General features: G+C 39.7%; 1 protein-coding gene across 1 annotated transcript in view; it reads right to left on the reverse strand.

Moving 5' to 3' along the window:
* LOC124787979 (nucleoporin Nup188) overlaps positions 1-27,003 on the reverse strand; it is a 264,531-nt gene that overhangs the window by 160,187 nt on the left and 77,341 nt on the right. Inside the window, exons 6-8 of the mRNA XM_047254995.1 lie at positions 21,272-21,506; positions 2,589-2,879; positions 2,260-2,511 (exon numbers count right to left, since the gene is read on the reverse strand). Of these exons, the coding sequence (XP_047110951.1) occupies positions 2,260-2,511; positions 2,589-2,879; positions 21,272-21,506 (778 nt within the window). The remainder of the gene's footprint in view (positions 1-2,259; positions 2,512-2,588; positions 2,880-21,271; positions 21,507-27,003) is intronic.

The raw sequence follows: 27,003 nt of genomic DNA on the forward strand, positions 1-27,003 counted from the left end.
AAATACAGTAGAAGAAGAATGGGTAGCTTTGAGGGATGAAGTAGTGAAGGCAGCAGAGGATCAAGTAGGTAAAAAGACGAGGGCTAGTAGAAATCCTTGGGTCACAGAAGAAATACTGAATTTAATTGATGAAAGGAGAAAATATAAAAATGCAGTAAGTGAAACAGGCAAAAAGGAATACAAACGTCTCAAAAATGAGATCGACAGGAAGTGCAAAATGGCTAAGCAGGGATGGCTAGAGGACTAATGTAAGGATGTAGAGGCTTATCTCACTAGGGGTAAGATAGATACCGCCTACAGGAAAATTAAAGAGACCTTTGGAGATAAGAGAACGACTTGTATGAATATCATCAAGAGCTCAGATGGAAACCCAGTTCTAAGCAAAGAAGGGAAAGCAGAAAGGTGGAAGGAGTATATAGAGCGTCTATACAAGGGTGATGTACTTGAGGACAATATTATGGAAATGGAAGAGGATGTAGATGAAGATGAAATGGGAGATATGATACTGCGTGAAGAGTTTGACAGAGCACTGGAAGACCTGAGTCGAAACAAGGCCCCCGGAGTAGACAATATTCCATTGGAACTACTGACGGCCGTGGGAGAGCCAGTCCTGACAAAACTCTACCATCTGGTGAGCAAGATGTATGAAACAGGCGAAATACCCTCAGACTTCAAGAAGAATATAATAATTCCAATCCCAAAGAAAGCAGGTGTTGACAGATGTGAAAATTACCGAACTATCAGCTTAATAAGTCACAGCTGCAAAATACTAACACGAATTCTTTACAGACGAATGGAAAAATTAGTAGAAGCCAACCTCGGGGAAGATCAGTTTGGATTCCGTAGAAACATTGGAACACGTGAGGCAATACTGACCTTACGACTTATCTTAGAAGAAAGATTAAGGAAAGGCAAACCTACGTTTCTAGCATTTGTAGACTTAGAGAAAGCTTTTGACAATGTTGACTGGAATACTCTCTTTCAAATTCTAAAGGTGGCAGGGGTAAAATACAGGGAGCGAAAGGCTATTTACAATTTGTACAGAAACCAGATGGCAGTTATAAGAGTCGAGGGACATGAAAGGGAAGCAGTGGTTGGGAAGGGAGTAAGACATGGTTGTAGCCTCTCCCCGATGTTGTTCAATCTGTATATTGAGCAAGCAGTAAAGGAAACAAAAGAAAAATTAGGAGTAGGTATTAAAATTCATGGAGAAGAAATAAAAACTTTGAGGTTCGCCGATGACATTGTAATTCTGTCAGAGACAGCAAAGGACTTGGAAGAGCAGTTGAATGGAATGGACAGTGTCTTGAAAGGAGGATATAAGATGAACATCAACAAAAGCAAAACAAGGATAATGGAATGTAGTCTAATTAAGTCGGGTGATGCTGAGGGAATTAGATTAGGAAATGAGGCACTTAAAGTAGTAAAGGAGTTTTGCTATTTGGGGAGCAAAATAACTGATGATGGTCGAAGTAGAGAGGATATAAAATGTAGGCTGGCAATGGCAAGGAAAGCGTTTCTGAAGAAGAGAAATTTGTTAACATCCAGTATTGATTTAAGTGTCAGGAAGTCATTTCTGGAAGTATTCGTATGGAGTGTAGCCATGTATGGAAGTGAAACATGGACGATAAATAGTTTGGACAAGAAGAGAATAGAAGCTTTCGAAATGTGGTGCTACAGAAGAATGCTGAAGGTTAGATGGGTAGATCACATAACTAATGAGGAAGTGTTGAATAGGATTGGGGAGAAGAGAAGTTTGTGGCACAACTTGACCAGAAGAAGGGATCGGTTGGTAGGACATGTTCTGAGGCATCAAGGGATCACCAATTTAGTATTGGAGGGCAGCGTGGAGGGTAAAAATCGTAGAGGGAGACCAAGAGATGAATACACTAAGCAGATTCAGAAGGATGTAGGTTGCAGTAGGTACTGGGAGATGAAAAAGCTTGCACAGGATAGAGTAGCAAGGAGAGCTGCATCAAACCAGTCTCAGGACTGAAGACCACAACAGCTTTGTGACATGTTCCACACCCATGAAAATCATCTCATTTTTGGATCTATGGAACGAAAATTGAATCTAATCTAATAATAAATGTCATACAGAGGTAGTAAGTTTGTTTAAGTAACAAAAACAAACATCAGAAAAAACTGTAAAAAGCACTGCAAGATAAAGTTAATAGGATAAGGCTTTTACATTCATCACAGAGTTTTGTGATCATCAACATTCACTCAATGTATTAATAATATACTATACATACAAACCTCTTCAACCAGGGCCTTTTGCTCATTATAAACAGCTTCATAAAAACTGAAATTCTCAACATGCCAGCTGATTAACGGAGGTGCAATGAATGTACCTCGAGTGTTTTGAAGGAGAAAATTTGAGAATTTCATTGGCTTTCTAGTGCCCTGAAGTCTCCAAGTGTCCGATGATTCTTGACAAATATTCCTGTTCATATCTTCTTCACTTACAATATCGCCAAACCGTTCCATCCTCACTAACTCTGAATGTATCTGAAATTTTAAGCAAGCAATAAATGAATCTGAAAACTACAATTACTTTAAAAAAATTGTGTTCATAACAAACATACCTTCCGAGCACTGTCTGCACTATCAGAAGATAATGCCTGAACAACTCTAGCAAATGGTAAGAATTGTCCGACGGGAAATTTGAGAGCAAGAAGCTCACATAAAAGCCTCAGGCCATGATTTTTTCTTGTTTTCCAATAAGTATCAACTATTGTTGGATGATCTAGCACCGAGCCAATGAGATCACTCAATCCCTTCATGCAGCATATTGTATTTTCATCAAAATTATTTGCAATGACCAGCAGAAGTAAATATACAGTTCGGTATGCAACTGCTGATAGTTTGGTAACATCCTAGGTAGTAAAAGAGAAAAAAAAAGTGGTTTTATTTATAGTGACAATTACAACATAAGTTTCTCAGTGTAAAGTAATACCTTTCATGAATATATATCTGCGTGTGTGATATATATAAACAAAGATGATGTGACTTACCAAACGAAAGCGCTGGCAGGTCGATAGACACACAAACAAACACAAACATACACACAAAATTCAAGCTTTCGCAATAAACTGTTGCCTCATCAGGAATGAGGGAAGGAGAGGGAAAGACGAAAGGATGTGGGTTTTAAGGGAGAGGGTAAGGAGTCATTCCAATCCCGGGAGCGGAAAGACTTACCTTAGGGGGAAAAAAGGACGGGTATACACTCGCGCGCGCCCACACACACACACACACACACACACACACACACACACACACACACATATACAGACACAAGCAGACATATTTAAAGACAAAGAGTTTGGGCAGAGATGTCAGTCGAGGCGGAAGTGCAGAGGCAAAGATGTTGTTGAATGACAGTTGAGGTATGAGTGGCGGCAACTTGAAACCTGGTGGGTAACAGGAAGAGAGGATATATTGAAGAGCAAGTTCCCATCTCCGGAGTTCGGATAGGTTGGTGTTAGTGGGAAGTATCCAGATAACCTGGACTGTGTAACACTGTGCCAAGATGTGCTGGCTGTGCACCAAGGCATGTTTAGCCACAGGGTGATCCTCATTACCAACAAACACTGTCTGCCTGTGTCCATTCATGCGAATGGACAGTTTGTTGCTGGTCATTCCCACATAGAATGCATCACAGTGTAAGCAGGTCAGTTGGTAAATCACGTGGGTGCTTTCACACGTGGCTCTGCCTTTGATCGTGTACACCTTCCGGGTTACAGGACTGGAGTAGGTGGTGGTGGGAGGGTGCATGGGACAGGTTTTACACCAGGGGCTGTTACAAGGATAGGAGCCAGAGGGTAGGGAAGGTGGTTTGGGGATTTCATAGGGATGAACTAACAGGTTACGAAGGTTAGGTGGATGGCGGAAAGACACTCTTGGTGGGGTGGGGAGGATTTCATGAAGGATGGATCTCATTTTAGGGCAGGATTTGAGGAAGTCGTATCCCTGCTGGAGAGCCACATTCAGAGTCTGGTCCAGTCCCGGAAAGTATCCTGTCACAAGTGGGGCACTTTTGTGGTTCTTCTGTGGGAGGTTCTGGGTTTGAGGGGATGAGGAAGTGGCTCTGGTTATTTGCTTCTGTACCAGGTCGGGAGGGTAGTTACGGGATGCGAAAGCTGTTTTCAGGTTGTTGGTGTAATGGTTCAGGGATTCGGACTGGAGCAGATTCGTTTGCCACGAAGACCTAGGCTGTAGGGAAGGGACCGTTTGATGTGGAATGGGTGGCAGCTGTCATAATGCAGGTACTGTTGCTTGTTGGTGGGTTTGATGTGGACGGACGTGTGAAGCTGGCCATTGGACAGATGGAGGTCAACGTCAAGGAAAGTGGCGTGGGATTTGGAGTAGGACCAGGTGAATCTGATGGAACCAAAGGAGTTGAGGTTGGAGAGGAAATTCTGGAGTTCTTCTTCACTGTGAGTCCAGATCATGAAGATGTCATCAATAAATCTGTACCAAACTTTGGGTTGGCAGGCCTGGGTAACCAAGAAGGCTTCCCCTAGGCGACCCATGAATAGGTTGGCGTACGAGGGGGCCATCCTGGTACCCATGGCTGTTCCCTTTAATTGTTGGTATGTCTGGCCTTCAAAAGTGAAGAAGTTGTGGGTGAGGATGAAGCTGGCTAAGGTAATGAGGAAAGAGGTTTTAGGTAGGGTGGCAGGTGATCGGCGTGAAAGGAAATGCTCCATCGCAGCGAGGCCCTGGACGTGCGGAATATTTGTGTATAAGGAAGTGGCATCAATGGTTACAAGAATGGTTTCCGGGGTTAACAGATTGGGTAAGGATTCCAGGCGTTCGAGAAAGTGGTTGGTGTCTTTGATGAAGGATGGGAGACTGCATGTAATGGGTTGAAGGTGTTGATCTACGTAGGCAGAGATACGTTCTGCGGGGGCTTGGTAACCAGCTACAATGGGGCGGCCGGGATGATTGGGTTTGTGAATTTTAGGAAGTAGGTAGAAGGTAGGGGTGTGGGATGTCGGTGGGGTCAGGAGGTTGATGGAGTCAGGTGAAAGGTTTTGCAGGGGGCCTAAGGTTCTGAGGATTCCTTGAAGCTCCGCCTGGACATCGGGAATGGGATTACCTTGGCAAACTTTGTATGTGGTGTTGTCTCAAAGCTGACGCAGTCCCTCAGCCACATACTCCCAACGATCAAGTACCACGATCGTGGAACCCTTGTCCGCCGGAAGAATGACGATGGATCGGTCAGCCTTCAGATCACGGATAGCCTGCGCTTCAGCAGTGGTGATGTTGGGAGTCTTAATAAAAGTGGTACCCGTGTGAAGAGACCGTGACTCGGGATACCAAATCGGCACTGCCTGGAATCCAGCGCTTGAGCTTGTGAAAGCTCAACGCAGGACACTCCGGGATTCTACAATAAATAGAAGTGGAGACCGAGAGAACAGCCGTGAGACAAGGTGTCTGACATTGGAGAGCACATCTGACACACCCCAGATCATGAACTCGACTTCAGAAGACGGCCAGGCCGGGTTCGGACGGAGGAGGGAACACCAGCGACCAGAGAGGGACAATGTAGCCGCGTCTGGCGGGCGCCGACCTCAGACGGAACACACGACGTGGCGCGGACCGATTAGGGAGCGCCCAGCACGAAACAGAAGTGGAAGTCATAGTAACAGTCAGGAGATAGAGTACCCAACATCTCAAACCGGGTCTGACACACCTCAGATGATAACCACATCCGTTGAGGACAGCCAGAACGGGCGCTGACGGCAGTCTGAACATGTGCGACTGGAGGGGTCCGTTGAAGCAGAGTGCGGCGGGCGCGGACCACAGATGGAACACTCAGGGCGCGGACCGATTAGGGAACGCCCAGCTCCTCCCAGGCATAAATACTGGACTCGATCAACCCAAGGACCAGTCTCAGGTAGCACCTGAAGAAGACAGCGAGGCACGCTGTTGAAATATTGTGCGAGAACGACGCGAACATCCGGCTGGATTCCCAAATATCCAAGATGTCAACAGATCGCCGGGAAAGCATGAAGAATAACAATAATAATAATAACTGTCTGCATATGGCAGCACTACGTACATTAGATGCGTGTGTTGTGGCTAGATTCTCATGTTTGTGCACACGTACTGCTGCTGTGCGTCATAAATCTGTGGAAAGTTATTGACATTCTCATCGAACTGTTGCATAGCGATTGTTGTGTATATACAACAACAAAAATAACTGAAGAGAAGAGAAAGTTTGCAGCATTCATACTGGACATAACTGATCTATGGAATACGTTGTACATCAGGGAAGAGGAAACATTAGATACTGACGAGCACATAGCAGGTGGAGCGGAATCGTTTGTTTGTGACCAACTGAATGGACTAGAGTAGACATCTTCAGTATCGTTGCCAAAAGAGTCCTGAAGCAACGGAAATAATGAAATGCCACAGAAGGAGAAAAGTGTAGTGTTTTATTCAGGACATGAGAAAATGGGAATCCTTAAGTATTGGCTTAATGTCAATAATCAGCACCAACCCAAACATTTGCCCATCACACAATGTCCGCAATGAAAAACAGATTTTGCACTAGATTTCCTGCACAGCGTGTGCTATACGAATGGAAATGGCAGTGCGAAAGTGGAGAGTTAATGTCTGTGAAGGAGAAGCACAAGCACATTACAGTGCATGTGATGGAGACCTTCAAACACCACCACCAGGAAAGTTGATGTGTTCATGATGTAGACATCAAATTGTGGGTGAAATCAAAAGTGAGACAGTTAAATTTCCAAAGATTTGACACCAGTGACAGATGGGTCTTGTGCTGGAAGTGTAAGGTCAAATCTTTTATTACAGTGAAAATGTACCACAACAGAAACAACATGCAGAGAACGGTACAGGACTGGTAACAAGTAACTTGTGCCTACAAAGATGAAAATATCTACAACGCTGATGAAAGTGGATTCAACAAGGAGATGTCTGTGAGCCACACTCTTACAACTAGAGGTTCTAAAGATATTGTATGGGTTGTACAGTCCACTCACACGACAACCCATACGTACACAGTTATTCCATTGCTCTCACAGACAGACAAACTTGCTCCAAAGCTGTTTATTGACCTCCAAGAGCCTAGTTATTTGAGTACACATACATGTCGTCAGTCCATGTTCCTAGCACCATATTTAATCGTCCACTTGTGACGAAGCAAGCTGGGATCTCTTTATTTCCTCTCTTGTTTTGCCATGTTTGCCTAATTACCATTAACATACATGAATATAGTCTGCATTTCCATAAAAGAGAAAGTTTGGCCCTCAGTCTTAAGGAATATAGCACCAGGCTTAATTTTGTGATTAGTTTTGTATATGTAATTAATTTCCTAGTTTATTTTGACTATTCCTAGTTAATATCTCTCATTATAGGGTGAAATCAATAATTGTTTCGTGACTTAAATGCTATTGTTGACTTTTAAACAAATATAAACTGTGTATTTATTATAAACATTTGGAAGACGAACTACTAGGATTCCTTAAGTATTTATTTGGCTCTATTAGAAAATATGTTAGCAAAACCAGTCCTTATTTAATTCCGAAATAGTTACCAGATTCGCCAAAAGCATTGTTTGCGTAACTATATCTGTTAATTTCATTATTTAAACAGATAATTCAGCCTAACCTTTGTCATAGAAGGAACTGTTAAAAAGGAGGAATTTTTCCGATGTATTCAGTTAACTGAATGAGCTATATATTAATTGTATTTCTGTAAATTAAACATCGAACAATGTAAAGTTTCAATGCCTAATATTGTGAGGGTATTGAACGGATTTTTTGTCTCCACACAGTCAGTCCATGGCTGACTTTCAGATGAAAATTATGTACTGTTTCAAGTAACAACAATGCCTCAACTTAACAGTGGAATCAGTGTAACACAAATAGGCTGTGGGTTAAAACAATGACAGTGTCAGTTCAATTTATTTGAGAAATAGTGTCACATGTACCTTATTATTCAGCAAAAACTGAGAACTGTGTGGTATTTACTGCTCATAGATGTTTAACAGTAAACCATTGTAGCAGTATGCTGATGTTTGCCTGCAACCCATTAATGATGCTTAACAATAGTGAACTGGCCACATAACTGTGTAATATTGGGGGGGGGGGGAGGGGGGCGGTCAGGGGGGGGGGGGGGGGTGTTGTGAACAGTGAAAGTAAAGAAATGTGAAATGCAACTGTGCAACTGTCAGCTACATCATTTACAGTCATCAGTGTTGAACTTTCATTTACAGTGGTCAGTGTTGAACTTCCACCCTCCATTTTTCAGCCAGTAAAACAATGAAGTACATCGACACCAAGGACTATCAACAAAGAAATACAGCAGGTGATCGTCACACACTCTCACTCCTCCAGCAAAATGACCAAAGAAATGTTTAGGACATTTCTACAAGAAGCGGCAGTGGAACAAATCAGTGGAGAGAAACGTCTGCTAATATTGGATTCTTATGGGCCCCACAAAGACACTGGGGTTCTTCATAACCTGCACGTACAAAATAACCTATCAGAAGACAAAATAAAAATTCATATAATTCTACCAAACACAACCTCCATTTGTCAACTCCTTGATCTTCATTTCTTCAGAATGTACAAGCATATGATTTGTAAAATATCTGATGCTGCTCGAGATTCTTTGGAAGAGATTAGTCTGCAACAGTGGAATAATCTTCTTAAGCTGCAGTCCCTCACATACAATCAGTTGTGTTCTCCACATTTCTATAACTCTCACCATCAGGGTGAATTATGGCTAAACTCGTTGATCAATCAAGACCCTTTGAAACTTCGACAGTTATGATTTGGACACAAGTTTTCATTCTGCAATATACTGGGTGGATGTGCAAATGTGGGATTGATCAAATGTGCTTGGTGTATGAAAGTAATCTGCTTCATACACTTCTTCGTATGCAACCATTACAGTGAAGCCTTTAATCCTGAACAAATGACACTGTGTGTGTGTGTGTGTGTGTGTGTGTGTGTGTGTGTGTAGTGGGGGAGGGGGGGGGGATGATGGGGCACCCTGTTTGCATTGATCTTTGAATGCTATGTAATTATGATTATTTTTATTATTTTGTTTATTATTACTACTATTAATTTTATTAAGTGTATTATTATTACTATTATTATTACTACTACTACCATTATTATTTCTGCACGTTTGATGCAATTGTTTCTTTATTCTATTGTCCCATTCTTTATATGTATTCTGTGAAATTACAAATGTACTCTACAGATTTACACTGTAAAAGAAATAAAATGAAAGCAGACTGCCAAGAGAACATTGCTGTAAACTCCAAACAGCCCTTTTACATGTTATAAACATGTTGTCCCATACAACACTTCCACGCATAATACATTAAAAAATAAAAATAAAAAAATTTACGTTTACAGCATTTGAACCCCGAAAGCTTTTTACAACGACCAAACACTCTACCAACCCATGGGAACTACGTGTATCAATGGCTCATAGATACGCTTTTATTGGGCTCTGGTATTTCTAGTGTTACTTTTAATCAAAGTATATGCCCGTTCCGCTGTATGACAGCACACAGTACAAACCAGATCGAAGTTTTGGTTGATAATCTTATCAACATGCACTGTTTGGTACAACTCTGAGTGTCTGACATCTGGATGTTCGGGTGTGAGCTGCAGCCAAACAGTGACAGCTGCACACACAGCCTCAACCACATGGCACCAACCCTACTCTGTCGAGTGCAAGTATAATGTTCACCTACTGACAGCCCACTAAGATGCTGAGCCAAGAAAAGGACTTGTTCTGCAGCAACTGCTGCAGCATTCCTAATGTGTGCCAAGCTGTTTAATGCACTACCCTACTTTTGACTCAATTCACTCGATTCTGAGAACATCGAGTACTCTTATTCATTAGTGTAATTAACCATTTATGAAATTACTCAAATAAACATTACCTCTTTTATGTTTCAGCTCAAATTTACTACATAACTTGTAACAACAACTGTACATATAATGATTTTTTTCTTCTGTTTTTCGATGAATTAATGTAAGCAATGTTTTGATTTAATTTCTTTTTATTTTCATGTCATTATGTTAAAGAAAATGTAAGCAACTTTAGATGTGAATATTAATATTTATGTCAGATTTCAAGCAATGCTATAACAAAATTGAAGTGTAACCCTTGTTGAATCTATTGTAACATGTTTGAAATTGTAATTGTGCGCCTGGTCCCTACGTAGTCAATGAATTAGGATATGTGGAATGTAAAACCTTTGGTGAATACCCTATCTGTAGGGGAGCGGTAAAAGGTGGAGGCAGGCGAGCGCGGGAAAATGTACACAGGCGCGGCACGGCATAACGGGCTCAGTAATACAGTCGGAGTTCTAAAATTCACCATATAATACAGTATTACTACGTGTGGTTATGCTTGTACGTACATCCACTTGTACAAGGAAAAACTCACTTAATGCCTAATTAGGCTGGCGACCATATTATTAACAATTGGTAACATCTGCAGGGTATGTTTCTTGTCCGTCCTAACGTGTAGTTGCACTTTATACTTGCTTGACGTATCATTGTGTTACTGACTGGGTATAAGTCCGATTTTGCTTCCATTCAGGTACACGCGGTCAACATATGTACTAAAATCCTTTCTTAAAAGGTGAAGCCCATCAACTTATCATAGTACAGGCTTTAAAGAGTTAACGTACGCCCGAGAGTGGAGAATGTTACAAGTGGCTTCCAGGTGACAGGACATCCAGTTGTTGTCGGTCACAAATTAATGTGAATACCGAGCAGTGGATGTTCAGTGGCACGTATTGCAATAGTATTCAGTAAAACAAATAGCAGTGAACGTCAAGTACGGTAGTGTGGTGTAGCGTACATTCAGTATGGACAGGAAAGTAGACGGGGTGGATGTGCAGAGCGTAATGGAAAATGCGGCTGGCAGTCGCAGGAGTTTACACGGCCAGATAACAGATGGCGTTAGCGGAAGACAATTGGCGTACATACAATATCATGAACACGTTAACGAACAGATTGAAATGTCGAGATCGTCTCGAACACAGCAAGGGATAAAACAGGAAGTAGAGGGTGACTTTGTAGATGATAGTGGGTATGTGAATGAATCCAATGACATGTTTGATTCTCCACAGATAAAGAAAGAACCGAAAGAAACTTTTGAAGTAGGATCGGAACACACCGATTCCGTAGAACAAAACAGTGTGAAAATTTTAAGCATGAACGATTTATTTGAACAATTAACCAAACAAATTGCAGGACAGAGTGAGCAGCTCAAAATACAGAACGATCAGCTTAAAACACACGTTGATCAGCAGTTCAAAACTCAGAATGATCAGCTTAAAACACACGTTGCAGAGCAGCTCAAAACACAAAGTAATCAGCTCAAAACACAGACTGATCAGATTAAAGCACAGGTCGAAGAGCAAGGAATTAAAATTAGTAATCAAATAGAACAGGTAGAAAAAAAAAATGGGTAATTTAAGTTCTGTGGTAAATACTATGAAATTTGAAATTGACACCATTAACAAAAATATGGATACTATGCAGGGGGAAATTGGTCACATTAACAGTAGGTTCGATGTTGAAATTCTCAACATCCAAGAGAAAGTAGAACCTCTAGTTGAAACAAAAGTAGACGAAAAAGTTTTCGGTCTTAAAACTGAAATCGTAAACGAATGTCAACACGGAATCTCGCAATTGAAAAAGGCAGTTTCAGACACTGAAAGAGATTTAGGTGAGAAAGTTACCGGATGTGTACAAAAATGTGAACAAAATACTTCAAAAATTCAAGGCAACATTTTCGATCCAGCGAGTAAAATTAAAGATAGACCTGGTGTTGTTTGTAATGGCACACCAATTACGAAGCTGTTAGAAGGTGAGGAACGCTTTGATCCCGCCAAGAAACATAACGGATGGCATCCGTTAGATTTCATCAAAAATTGAGAGAGAATATTTCCTGAACACTTATCTGATCAGGAAAAGATAAACGTAGTAATTAGCGCCTTAGCAGGTGACGCTAAGAGCTGGGGAATTAATTTGAATACCGAACGAATGACATTCAAAGAATTCAAACAAAGGTTTACGGAAGAATATTGGTCCGAACAAAAACAGGATCATTTATGGCGCGAGTTTATCATGGCCAAGCTTCATGATAACAGGGGCAGGAATTCTTTGAGAGATTTCTGCGAATATTGGTACCGGAAATTGACGCATTTAAGAGGTAGAAGATCAGATTCAGAAATTATCTGGGAACTATATAAAAAGCTTCCAGAAGATTCAAAGAGGTACGTGGGAAGCAATCATCGCAGCTTCCAAGCATTTCTCGAAAGGGTCGAAGACGAAGACCATTGGCGCGAAAGTCGTGCCAATTATCAAAATTTTGGTCATCGAAATAATCGTAATAACGACGAGAGAAATGACGGCGAAGGATTTCGCGTCAATATGATACAGAGAGGAAGAGGCAGAGGCAGAGGCCGAGGAAGTTATCTAGGTCGCGGTAGAGGATACACCGCGCAAAATAATAACGATGCGGGAAACTGATTTCCACGAACGTTGCAGGCCAAACGGAAGCGGACAATATATACCGTCCCCGATTTAAGAAAGGTTACCGAATTGACAGTAAAGTTATGAGACAGGTTAGAGACAGGCGTGGAACGACGCAACGTGTTGTTGCGAAACAAGCGTCAGGTGCGAGCCAGAATGAGTCATCTCTGCCGCATAGAGCGCTACATGTTAACAGGCGAGTGGAGCAGCAGAGGGCAACGGCCCAGCCTAGCAGAACAGCTGTTCAGAGAGAAGCCGCTAGCAATACGGCAGCATTAGATACGAACATAGCCGTAAGAGCTGATGAATATATTACGAGTGATAATTCCGTGGCGAAGGAAATAATAAATGAAACGGTGGAGACACAGAGAGGTGCGGTTAGCAGTGTTTGCAATGAAGTAAATGGAGAGAATGATCTAGCAGAAGTAACTGATTGGCGTGTGCAGATCGACGATCTGTACAAGGGCCTAAAGCAATGTGAGTGGGAGGATTTTAAGAAGGAATATGAGGCAAGGAAGTTGATTAGTGAAAAAGGAGGTAGTAGGGACATCGATAAGGTGAAGTGGCCCGAGTTTGAAGAGGAGAGAGTAAATAGCGCCGCACAAAGTACGCGTGCTGCCGATAGGACGAAGGTGAAAAATAGGAAGGAATTGGAGGACGAAATCCTTAGCATTGACGAGGAAGTAACTTCTGTTAATGATCCGCCAACAGTAAAAGCTGCTACCGAAAGGCACCGTGAGGAAGAAGCAGGTGATTACATAAAAGTAATTGAAGTCCACGAGGATTACACGAAATATGAATTAACAGTAGATGTGAGTGAAGCTGATGATGAGGCCGTTTTGCCGAAAGAGGATATTGAATTAAAATTAAAGCCTGACCAAAATGCAGAGGGAGAACTTAGTGCCTGTCTCAGAAAAGCGTTTATGTTAGAACCTGAAAGCGATCCAGAATGGTCGGATTCTGACGATAGTTCAGATGACGAATATTTCGGTAATAGTGGAAATAATGGAAATACAGCTAATGGCGATATTGTACCTAATGATGAAGTAGTTTCAAAACAAAACCCAGATGTTGAAACTGAACAAAGAAAGAAAGAGCCACCTGACGACTCAGGGTCTATTTCACAAAGAGTTCAAGTAATTAATGACTTTGAACTCCCGGAACCAAAGAAACCGCCAGATATAGGTGAGGTGAATGTTAAAAGCATATCTTGGGACGATGTTATCGTCGACCCGGATTTTCTTAGGGAAGATCACAACAATGAAAAACATTCGACGGTGAAACAAACTGTAATACCAGTTGAAATTTATAATGTGACATTGCAAGTACTTCTTGATACCGGATCTCAGATAAGCGCAATCTCCCAGTCGTTTTTCGAACACATTTGTGATAAGCCTGGACTAGTAATTATGTCAGTGACGGGTGTAAAAATTGTTGGTGCTACGGGCAAGACTAGCAAGCCGGTAAAGAACCAGATTTTGGTTGAATTTAGTATAAAAGGACAAACATTTGAACACGAATTTTTGGTTGTGCCAGACTTGAGTACTGAAATGATTCTGGGAATAGATTGGTTGGATAAAGAAAAGGTTATTATTGATTGTAGCCAAGAAGTGATCAAAATTAATAATGCATCTAGGAATTTGGAATTAAAATTTGAGGAAAATGGGAAGGTGTTCGATTCAGAAATTGATTCTTTATTGTTGGAGATCGACCAAGGGAATGATGGTTTGACAAACATGTATGAGGTGTACCATGTCCAGAGGTTAATAGAAGAGAGTGACAAGCAGGGGCATAATTTTAAAGAAATTGTAGAAAATTTGAAGAAGATATCTCCTGATCAGAAAACAGAATTGCTTGATATTTTAGAAAGTAATAGTACCGTATTTTCGGACAAACCTGGCCTAGTTAAGAACTTCGAATAACAGATTGAGACAATAGAGCATAAACCTTTCTTTGTAAGACCGTTTTCGATACCCATATCAAAGAGGCAGGCTGTTCAAGTGGAAATAGATAAAATGATAGAATGGGGTGTAATCGAACGGAGTAGCAGCGAATATAATAGCCCCTTATCATAGTGAACAAAAGGGATGGGGGAGTGAGAGTAGTCATCGACGCCAGGACTTTGAACAAAATTGTAAAGAAGGAAATAGACAGACCCGCAAATCTGGACGAAATGCTCCAAAAATTTTATAACGTGAAGTATTTAACCAGTCTGGACATGACCGCCGGATACTGGCAAATCCCATTGAGTAAAGAATCCCGTAAATATACCGCTTTTCTATTCGCCGGGAAATGCTATCAGTATAAAGTAGTGCCATTTGGGCTTAGCACTTCTGTGGCAGTATTTATTAGGGCACTGGACTTTGTATTAGGGAGAGAATTGAGTTCCCGGCTAACCATTTATGTAGATGATTTACTGATTGCTACAGAAGAATGGCAAGAGCATTGTGAATTATTGCGGAAAGTTTTTATTGCTCTACATGCAGGGGGCATGACGCTTAAGTGGAAGAAATGTGAATTTGTGAAATCGGAGATAAAGTTTCTGGGGCACATTATTACTACGACCGGTATTGGCAAGGACCCGGAAAAGTTAAGTGCAATAGCAGAGTGTCCAGCTCCTAGAAATAGAAAACAGTTGAAAGCCTTTTTGGGTTTATGTGGGTTCTATAGAAAATTCGTCAAGGGGCAAGTTTTTAATAGTCCTCATTTGAATAATCTACTCAAGAAAAATAGTGCTTTTGTGTGGACTGAAGGGTGCATGAGAGATTTTGAAAATTTAAAAAGGGAACTTTTGAATGACAATATTTTGCATCACCCCATACTGTCAAAACCTTTCCATATGAGTACTGACAGCAGTGCTTATGGAATTGGTATAGAAGTTTTCCAAGAAATCTGTGATGGCAAAGAAATCGAACACAGGACTATCGCATTTGCAAGTAGGACTCTAACAAAATACGAGAGAAACTACACTATATCGGAAAAGGAAGCTTTAGCCATAATATGGGGGTTAAAGAAGTTCAGAATTTATCTGTGGGGCCATAAGCTCATCATACATACTGACCACAAAGCTTTAACTTTTCTTAAAGATTGTCGTTTACTTAATGGCAGGCTAACTCGTTGGGCTTTGTACCTGCAACAATTTGATTACGAGATTTGCTATGTTAAGGGTACTGAGAATTATGTGGCAGATGCTTTTATCTCGATTGCCTAATGGTATGAGTGAAGTGCCCAATGAAAATGGTGAAGAGGGTACTTTTCAGATAAGGTATATGAAAGAGGTTTCAGGAAAAAGGAAAATTGAGCAAATATGTAAAAATACGAGGGCCGTTCAGAAAGTAACCTCCGGTTGATTTAAAAAAATACACCAAGTTAAATAAAAATATTTTAATATATACATCTTACAACTACATCTTTGCACTATTTTTCTACATAGTCTCCATAGCGATTGAGGCACTTATCGTATCTCTTCACAAGCTTTGAAATTCCTTCTGCATAAAAATCACCTGCTTGTGCCTGGAGCCAGCCTGTGACCGCATCTTTGAGCTCTTCGTCGTCTTCAAACCGCTGTGACCCGAGCCATTTCTTCAAATGCATGAAGAGGTGATAATCACTTGGCGCCAGGTCTGGGCTGTAAGGTGGATGGTTGATAACGTCCCACTTGAAGGACTCAAGAAGGGTCGTTGTTCTGCGAGCAGAGAGAGGACGGGCGTTATCGTGCAAAAATAACGATACCGGAAGTCAGCATACCACGGCGTTTGTTCTGTATAGCCCGTCGTAACTTTTTTATTGTTTCACAGTACACGTCTTGATTAATGGTCGTACCACGTTCCATGAATTCAACCAACAACACCCCTTTGGCATCCCAAAACACCGTTGCCATCAGTTTTCTGGCAGAAAAATCTTGCGAGGCTTTTCTTGGTTTGGTAGGCTGAATGTGCCCACATCTTTGATTGTTCTTTTGTCTCAGGATTCACGTACTTAATCCAGGTTTCGTCACCGGTCACGATTCTGTTTAACAATGGTTCTCCTTCGTCCTCATAACGTGACAGAAAGTCTAATGCAGAGGCCATTCTTTGAGTTTTGTAGTGGTCGGTAAGAATTTTGGGCACCCATCGTGCACAGAACTTACGGTAACCCAATCTTGCTGTCACTATCTCGTACAAGAGAGTCTTAGAAATCTGTGGAAAACCAGTAGACAACTCCGACATTGAGAAACGTCGATTTTCACGAACTTTTGCATCAACTGTCTGAACGAGTTCGTCAGTCACCAATGATGGTCTACCACTCCTCTCTTCATCATGAACGTTTTCTCGTCCACTTTTAAATAAACGTAGCCATTCACGGACAACTCCTTCACTCATAACTCTTGGTCCGTACACGGCACAAAGCTCACGATGAATAGCTGCTGCAGAATATCCTTTGGCTGTAAAAAACCTTATGACAGCACGCACTTCACATTTGGCGGGGTTTTCTATTGCAGCACACATTTCAAACTGCCACAAAAACTAAACTAGCGCAGGTATGACGTTCACTCGACCACGGCTTGATGCCGACTGTCCTGTTGAGTGCATGAATGCACAGATGGCGTCGCTACTCCCCCCACAACCCGCACTGTGACCAATCGGAGGTTACTTTCTGAACCGCCCTCGTATGAGATACCATCAGAATGAGGATCCGACATAGAAATCTGTGAAGGTAAATTTTGACAGTGTGCAGTATCCTAAAATTAAGAAATATTACAAAATTTTAAAGGCATTTTATATAGGAGGGAGGATTTAGTCACTGAGGAATGGAGAGTATGTTGGCCACACCAGTTTGATACTGATGTCATAGATTATTTTCATTTAGCATTGGGGCATAGTGGGCCAAAGAAATGTTTGGATAAATTGAATAATGTAGTAGTGATTGCTGGTAGCATCAGTAAGAAGGTAAAGGAACGGGTTAAGTCGTGTGATGTCTGTCAAAAGGCCAAAGTACCAAACAAAACTAGTAGGGGTCCAATGCAAAGTACATTACCTGAAGACACCCTAGACTTATTATCGATAGATTTATATGGTCCCCTCCCAAAGACTTCGGGAAATTGTGCATATATTTTAGTAATTTTGGAAGTATTCTCAAAGTTTGTGAAATTATACCCCTTGAAAAAAGCAACAGCAAAAGCTGTATTTAGTAGGATGGTTGAATACTTCAGAACCATTGGCAAACCCAAGGCAGTACTATCTGACAATGGTCCCCAGTTCATATCCAAAATTTGGAAAGAAGGGATGGAGCAAAATGAAGTAGAGGTTAAATATATCGCAGCCTATCATCCTGCTAGCAACCCGGTTGAAAGGTACATGCAAGAAATTGGGAGATTGTGTAGAACATACTGCAGTCACAACCATAGAGCCTGGGGCAGATTTATATCGGATTTTGAGAATGTCATGAGCACTTTACATCATGAATCTACTGGATTCCCACCGGAAGAAATTTTGTTAGGCGGCAGGAGTAAAAGTTTAATTGAAGAAAAACTAGAGTTTCCACCTTGTACAAGTTTGGGGTTGAGTCATAAGAAAGAATTAGTTAGAAAAAGGGCAAAGCAAAAAGCTGAATCTAGATCAAAAAGACACGATAAAAATCTGAAAGTTTCAAAATTTAAAATTGGGGATTATGTTTTTTAAAAAAACCCACGAAAAGTCTAGTGAACTGAACCATGAAATTTCCAAATTTAAATATATTTATAATGGACCATATATAATACAGAACATTCCACACGACAATGCTTACTACCTGATCTACCCAAAATCCAAAAGACCTTTAGGTGTAAGAAATGTTGTGGACCTGAAACTGTATGTTCCTAGAAATGAGTGACATAAGGATACTCAGAAAGCAATTTGCAGTAAGTGTACTGAATCTTATGCTGAAACTAATTTATTCCAAATGTAACTATCTTTGCAAATAGATGTGTACCAATGTCAGTGGGCTAATGTAGTTATGTGAGTTTCAGATTACCAAACGTACTGTAAATGTAAAGATGTGTGGAGAAAAGGACTGAAAAGGAAAGGGTAAATGCCGAAAACCAAAATGGACAGTATATGAGTCATAATATGAAGGACTGTCTAACACTAATGAGGGCAGATAAATAGTCAAGGGAGAATTGTAAGTGTGATACAGGAGATGTGACAATATGAGGTGAAAAGGACTGCCCAAATCTGAATAATAGGCAGCAAATAGGTGTAGTAAATTTTCTGAATATTATTGTGTGTTTGTTTTTTTAGTAAGTAAGGAAATGGACTGCCATTCAATGCAAGCAGCAACGAATTGTCTTATAGTGTATACAGATATTTGCATTTGCTTTTGTAGTTAAATGTTTGTGTTCCAGATGTTGAAATTATTTCTTTGAGAAATTTAGTAAAATTGAGTAATTTGCTATTTTAATAATGTTGTGATGGGAGGTTGCACTGTGCAAAAGGCACTTTAGTAAATGACAAGTAAATGTTCTTGATATGTTAAAAAGTATAGACCTGTATAATGTGAGTGAAAGGAAGTATGCGGTGTAAATTTTTTTGGACATTCACATAAAGATTCAGAACTACTGTATAAATGTAAAATTTAGTGTTCCCATTAAATTCATAATTAGAAAAATTTACTGGGAACAGGGGCATGTGTAACAACAACTGTACATATAATGATTTTTTCTTCTGTTTTTCGATGAATTAATGTAAGCAATGTTTTGATTTAATTTCTTTTTATTTTCATGTCATTATGTTAAAGAAAATGTAAGCAACTTTAGATGTGAATATTAATATTTATGTCAGGTTTCAAGCAATGCTATAACAAAATTGAAGTGTAACCCTTGTTGAATCTATTGTAACATGTTTGAAATTGTAATTGTGCGCCTGGTCCATACGTAGTCAATGTATTAGGATATGTGGAATGTAAAACCTTTGGTGAATACCCTATCTGTAGGGGAGCGGTAAAAGGTGGAGGCAGGCGAGCGCGGGAAAATGCACACAGGCGCGGCACGGCATAACGGGCTCAGTAATACAGTCGGAGTTGGGCATCGGTCTGAGGAACACGTTCCGGATCGAGGAGGCTATCCTGGAAAAAGTGGTTTCATTGAGCCTTGGATGTGCCGCTTCCGACGACTATACAGCATGGCTATATTCTAATGGCACTGGATTGAGAATGAGGGCGACGCTAAGAAGAAGCAAAGTGCCGATACAGCAAAAGCCATAGCTGTGATTGTATGTGTGCTGCGCGCCTCGCCGCCCGCCAACCGCCGCATCGACTCGCACAAGTTGAATCTTTAGAATTGTATTCGTGTGGACCAGTGTTAATTTTGTTCCTGCCAGTTCAATAATAACTTAACTTTTACCAAATTTGTTCTATCAATGAATTATCCTAATCACTAACCTAGACAGAGTCCTTTTCACATGTTGTGCAATCCGAGTGTCCCGAAATGAAGATTTAAAGTTTATGTTAATAAGAATTAACTGCAGACCTATTTATGCTAGAATGAATCTTAATGAGCTTTATTGTTAATGAAAATATGAGTAAAGAGCAAAGGTCTGACAGAGTACTAAGATAATTTTGGAATTGTCTCAGTAAGGAAGCTTAACTAATTTGATACAAAATTAAGGGTAGTTAAATGAGGAAGTAATTGGACAATAAGAATAATGATTCATATTCTGTAAATCTTGAGTAATTTATGTTTCCAATAGTTAATGGTTTCAACACTGTGATCATAACAGTTTCAGGGTCCCCCCCCCCCCCCCCCCACCCTTCTTTCACACTTTTCTTTTCTATTCATTTAAATTCTGAAGTGACTGAACTGATTTGACCAGCAAAGTTAAAGTCAATATAAAACCTAAATTTATCAGTGTTTTACCATTATTAAAATTGCCATTGTATGTGTGTGTGTCAAAAGTGCTATTTCTAGGGTGACCTATGTCCGATTTCAGTCGGATCAATAGACAAAACGCAGTTCGTAGTAATCATTGTAGTGTAATGTTGTGTATTTATAGCTTGTTCAAATTAGTACAGAAAGGGAAAATCTTAGTTCAGTAGATTTTTCTGGTTCTAAAATTCACCATATAATACAGTATTACTACGTGTGGTTATGCTTGTACGTACATCCACTTGTACAAGGAAAAACTCACTTAATGCCTAATTAGGCTGGCGACCGTATTATTAACAATTGGTAACATCTGCAGGGTATGTTTCTTGTCCGTCCTAACGTGTAGTTGCACTTTATACTTGCTTGACGTATCATTGTGTTACTGACTGGGTATAAGTCCGATTTTGCTTCCATTCAGGTACACGCGGTCAACATATGTACTAAAATCCTTTCTTACAAGGTGAAGCCCGTCAACTTATCATAGTACAGGCTTTAAAGAGTTAACGTACGCCCGAGAGTGGAGAACGTTACAAACTCTCTACAAAACCCCTAATAAGAAGTTAATCTAGTATTAAATGTACATCTGGCAGCACCCATGGCAGAGAGTGATAAAGGACAGCAGAGAGATTATGGTAAGCATAAGGCAATTTCGAGGTCAGTGTCATTGCATTTAACTACTACCATTACAACCCAAGATAAGATTAAATAATATAATAAAATAATGTACTATATTCTAATAAAAATTAGTTCTGTGACAGTACCCATTTTACAGTACTGTAAAGAAGCTCAATTCCTGTCTTATATTAATTTTTTATAGAATGTGATGGGAATATTCACTAACCTGAAATATTTCACTTTCAATGCATTTTTTCAAGTACTGAAATACACCTAATCTTACAGCTAGCTCAGAAAGTAGCTGGTAAGATTCTAACAAATGCACATCTGGATTACAAAGTGCATTTACGAGTCCCCAAACTAGCATCACTGGAGACTGTTCTTCAGCATGTCCCAGAGATGTAACCTGGTCTTCTATTAAGCAAAACACATTTGTGTTTTCATAAAGTTTCTTGTTACAACTGAAAGAAATGCATAATTCATTCAGGGCCTCATTTTAAAAATTCTCTCTCAACATCAACAGATATTTTCTTACTAAATTAACATAAAACAATCAATAATTTCTTATGACGTAGGACACAGGAAAAGAAACTATGGGAAGAGAGTAAAATTGTGGGTGCACACAATATACTACATGGGATAAGTAAATCGTAACTTAAAAACACAACAGCAACAGCAGCCTTATGGAGATCATTGTACCGGAGAATCTGAGAAGATGAAAACCTTTCATGAGCAATGTCCAACATTCAATGTTCACTTTCAAAATGCTTTTCTTGTATCCTAGAAGCTTTTAGTTTTGAGACCATAACGCAACATCTACATCTTCATAATCTGTTTTACATTAGAGATTTGAACATTGAAATAGTATTTATTTTAAATGCCTTGTAGCTGTTTAAATACACACATTGGACTTCGTATTTCATACTTATTTTAAGGAATGCAGTTGACACATAATATTTCAGCACTGCTGCTGACAGTTTAATTCTCACAGTCCTTTTGTAATTTTTTAAGTAAAAACGTATCAGGAGAAGACAAAGGGAGGAGGTGATGATAAAAGTAGTGTGTATGAGATGTGAAAGTAGTGCATATGGGATGTTTTCATTCATTTTAGAATCTGTATCTTCTTTTCTTTATCTCCATGGTAAAATAAAAAGGTGGGGTGAGGGTATGTAACAGGAGTATTGATTCTAAATAAAAATCGTTGTAAGATGTGTGAATATGAATTCTTACCAACTGGACACTTGAAACAGTATGAATTGTTACACAGCTAATTCATCCAATATCCAGACCTAACAGAAACAGAGATAATTTCTCCTTAGCTAGTGGTAACAGATAAAGATACACACAAATGTGAAATACGAGGGCTATTCAGAAAGTAAGGAATAAATAAATAAATTCAAGAAATACATTTTATTATACACATCTGAAAGTGCAACTGACATACTACTTTTCCACATTCAGGTGCTTATCATTGCGATGAAGACATTTGTCATAAAATTCTGCTGCCTGAGACTTCAGCCAGTGGGTCACGCCCGCCTGGAGTTCCGCATTGTTATCAAAGCAATGCATTGCAAGCCAGTAATTCATCTTAGGAAACAAGTGGAAGTTGCTTGGTGCAACATCGGGGCTGTAGGGCAGATGAGGGAAAATTTCCCATTTGAATGAATTAAGGAGTTCTTTAGTGCAGTTGCTGTGTGAGGTCAGGCAATGTCGTGCAAGACGTCAGCTTCCCTCGGTGTTTGTCTTGAAGTGCTCTTCTAAGGTTGTGCAAAGTTTGACAGTACTAGGCAGAGTTTATGGTTGCTGCACATTCGAGAAAATCAATAAGAAGCACACCATGCCTATCCCAAAACACTGTCACCATCAACTTCCTTGCTGACAAGGTTTGCAAACATTTTCTTGGTTTTTGGGGGGACTTTGCGTGCCCCCACTCCATGGATTGTAATTTTGTCTCGCAATTGGCATGTTTCACCCAAGTCTTGTCGCCAGTTATAATTAGATCCAGTAATGAACTACCACATTTGTGGTAGGCCTCCAGAAATGTCAACATTGCCCCCATTCACTGTTCTTTATGGTGCTCTGTAAGCATTTTAGGCTCCCATTGTGCACAAAATTTGTGGTAGCCTAGGTTTTGAGTGACAATTTCGAACAACAAAGTCCATGAAACTTGTGAAAAAGAAAGTGAAAGCTCCGTTATTGTGAATCGACAGTTTTCAAAAATCATTTCAACAACATTAGCGACAAGATCGTCCGTCACAAAGCTCGGGCGTCCACTCTTCTCTTCATCATTAATGTTGGTTCAGCCATTTTTAAACTGAATGCACCATTTCCGGACGGAACATTCACTCATTATGTTGTTTCTGTACACTTGACACAGTTCACAATAAATTACTACAGGTTTTAGGTTTTTTGCCAACAAAAACCATATCACAAACAGCACCTCACAACTGGCGGGATTTTCGATTGCAGCACACATTTCAAATTTGAATATCGAAAAAACCAGATGCGCAAAGGTGTTCCCACTGTCATGGATGGATGCTGACTGAGCTGCCAAGAATGCACATACCAAAATATACACGATTGGCATGCACCTAGCAGTTCTGATGAAAATGTTCCCTACTTTCTGAATACCCGTCGCACAAGTGGCATCCAGAAATTATGTTACCCCATGTTTTTAAAAGTAAACATACTTAGTTAGAAATATAGTGCAGCCTATGATGTAAAAATCCATTGTCAGTAGTACCTCAGCAGTGGCTGAAAATGGCAGCTCTTATTCTTAATCACATCAACTGCTACATTTGGCCCGTTAAAAAGTTTATTAGTGCACAAAACACTGCACCGATCAAAATTTACTGTCAGCTGTGACAAGCGAATGAGCCAAAAGTCAAGAGCAAACAGATGGTGTGTTGTTAGTGTAGGAATTTTTCCAATTGTTATCAAAGTGCCCTACAGAAGAGCACAATAGGTGAGCATCATTTATCAACAACGACCTAGCAGAGCTGAAGCAGCTGCTCGTTGTGGAGAGCTGTCGTTCAACCTCAGCAACCATTTTCTGCAGGTTTCACAAACCTCATTGCATGAAATTTGTCACTAAACACCTGCTGTTCTAGAAAGTAGGTGTCAGGTGGATTAGAAGCAGCACTGACATTTATGCAGCAGTATAAGGGTGACTGTGATGAGTTCCCTGTGGGCGATGAGCCATAGGTCACTCACTTTAGCCCGGAAACCGAGCAGCAGTCAATTTATTGGTGTCAAGAAGAATTTCAAGCAGACTGTGTTAATGCAGAAAGTGATGTGCACAGTTTTGTGGGGCAGGAAGGTTCACTAACTTTCTGCCCAGAGGTGAAATAGTGAAAGTTGACCATTACTGTCAAACACTGGAGAAACTGTGATGGGTCACTCAAAACAAGAGACATGGTGTGCTTAGTGTTTGTGTTTTGCCGATCTGTGAGAATGATCACCAACATAATTACAGCTTAGTACACAACAACTGGTCTGAAAGAGTTCAGCTGGGTGATGTTTGGTCATCCACTGTACAGTCCTCATCTTACTCCCAGAGATTTCCATTTATTCTTGTATCACAAGAAATTTCTGCACTCTAGTCAGCATTTTTAGAATGATGAAGACCTGAAGACTGTGAGGCTACAGAACTTTTGCAAAATTAAATTTTGGGTTTCCCTTAAGAATCAGAGGTGTAGAGTTTTCCGTACCCTCATCGTTGACAAAGGAGTAAGCATGTCGTAAATTAATGTTATGTTATTTATAGTTCAAACAAGAAGCACTTGTATCTCATATTTTTGTGAATAATATTACATATTAGTACAAATATTTGTTTGTGTTGTATTATTGTTTCAAATACACCTCATGTAGAATGTGGTGGATAGAGTTTGCCAGCAGCCACCTTTGCATCACAACAAGTTCATCATAGAGCTTCCAACACTGCACGGATTGCTTAAGGGGGCCCTCCCAGTAGGTAACATCAAGATTCATCTATGAATATGTGATCCAACAACACAACTGTGAAGACTTATGGAAAAAATCTGCAAATCATTTTACTGCTAAGAAAGTTTCCATACTGAAAATATATGATGGTGAACATTGGTTTGTGGGGCACTCAACTGTGTGGTCATCAGCACCTGTACACATTCGCAATCTGCACACAGTCCAATCTAGCCACTTTCATGAATGATGATAAAATGATGAGGACAAGGCAAACACCCAGTCCCCAGGCAGAGAAAATCCCCAACCTGGCTAGGAATCAAATCCAGGACCTCATGATCCAGAGGTAGCAACACTACCCACTAGACCACTAGCTGCGGACTGTATACACATGTATATTCATGTAATAAATGTTCATGGTTATAAAATACAGTGAAAACTTATTTACTGTGTACAGAAGAATAGTAAATGACTAATATATTGAAGCTAGATCTACATCAAGATAGTTTTATGATTTTGCCACCCAGAAGTGTCTCATGTGACAACTATTGAATGTAATACATTCTGCAAGGAAGACGTTCATATTGAAAATTAAAATACACAATGAAATTAACTAAGACGAATTTTGTTATGTGAATTAATTACATATCTGTCACCAAACATCTTCTCATGTGGCGACTCTGTGATGAAATATAAACCTAATGTGAAGAACCTGGATTTGAAAACTAAGAAACTAAGGAAAAAGAAGTGGCTTACAAAAGAAGAATAAAACATTTTCATCTGGTCTCTGATCCTGCTATGAGATTACTTAAGAATAATTTCATAACAACTTGATTTTGTCAGTTGATAGAGATACATGGTTAGGTAAATACACAGTTACAAAGTCAATTTTTCAAATAATGTTCAATAACAAAAATAAACACAAATAAAAAAGAACAAAAATCTAGCTGAGGGAATTTAGTTCACTATCAAAAAATACAAACAAAAGAAAGCTAAATAATTTATTATTTGTTTTACATAATGAATTTTTAAGATTTTTTACTGTAATATTAGTTAGGAGATTGGCAATAGCTCTTGTAGAGTAAAATATTACTTCAAAAGAAACTAAGCAGATGATTGCACAACAATATTGAAGCAGGTCATTTTATAGATTTCAATACAAATGAACAAAATGAATAATAATCTGAGTTAGGTGATTTCAAACATGACTACAGAATTGAAGACAGAAGGATTTGCTTAAACAGACAATACATTTCATGAACTGAAAAGACTCTTTAACACAGATGATAAACTTCTACATGATATAGATAATTGTTTAAATGTAGTGGGAGGAATATTAGATAGCAATGTTAGTTCAGTACAGGATGTTCCAATAAACAAAGATTAAATATTAGAAACAGAAATTACTTTAAAATATGTTACATCTAAGAATGCAGAAACTATTACAATAATTGGAAATGAAATGGAACCACAATTAGAAGAATTAGAAACTAGTGTGTTCTCCTCTGGTAGTGGTGAAACTGTTCATAATGACAGTTTGATAGATGATATGCCAATTCCCTCTGTAATATCCAATACGTTAATCTATTAAGTTATTACTTAAAAAACACTTTTACCTTCTGTTCCTTGTGAGAACTTGCTGTCATCTGCTACAACTGATGACTTGATACCTTCTGCTATTACAGAGAACGTAGCAGCTCCTTCACTATTGCAGATTTTATCATCAGTAGTCACAGCAGTCACTACTGACTTGTTGGTGCCTTCTGTTATTACTGAGAATTTAGCAGCATTTGCTACTGCTAAGAATATACTGTTTTTCAGTTCTTACTGCCAATTTCTCTCACATAACTAATAACGTATTGCCAACAGCGACTTTTGGAGAATTTCCATGTTATCTTATTACCATGAGGTTATTTATTTGATACAGTTTTACAAATATTTTTTCTTAGATAATACCAGTAGACCTTCAGGACTTTATGGCTGCACACCACATTGGTTGACAATATCATGGCCGGGAAG

This window comes from Schistocerca piceifrons, chromosome 3, assembly GCF_021461385.2.
Source record: "Schistocerca piceifrons isolate TAMUIC-IGC-003096 chromosome 3, iqSchPice1.1, whole genome shotgun sequence".
Taxonomy (NCBI): Eukaryota; Metazoa; Arthropoda; class Insecta; order Orthoptera; family Acrididae; genus Schistocerca; species Schistocerca piceifrons.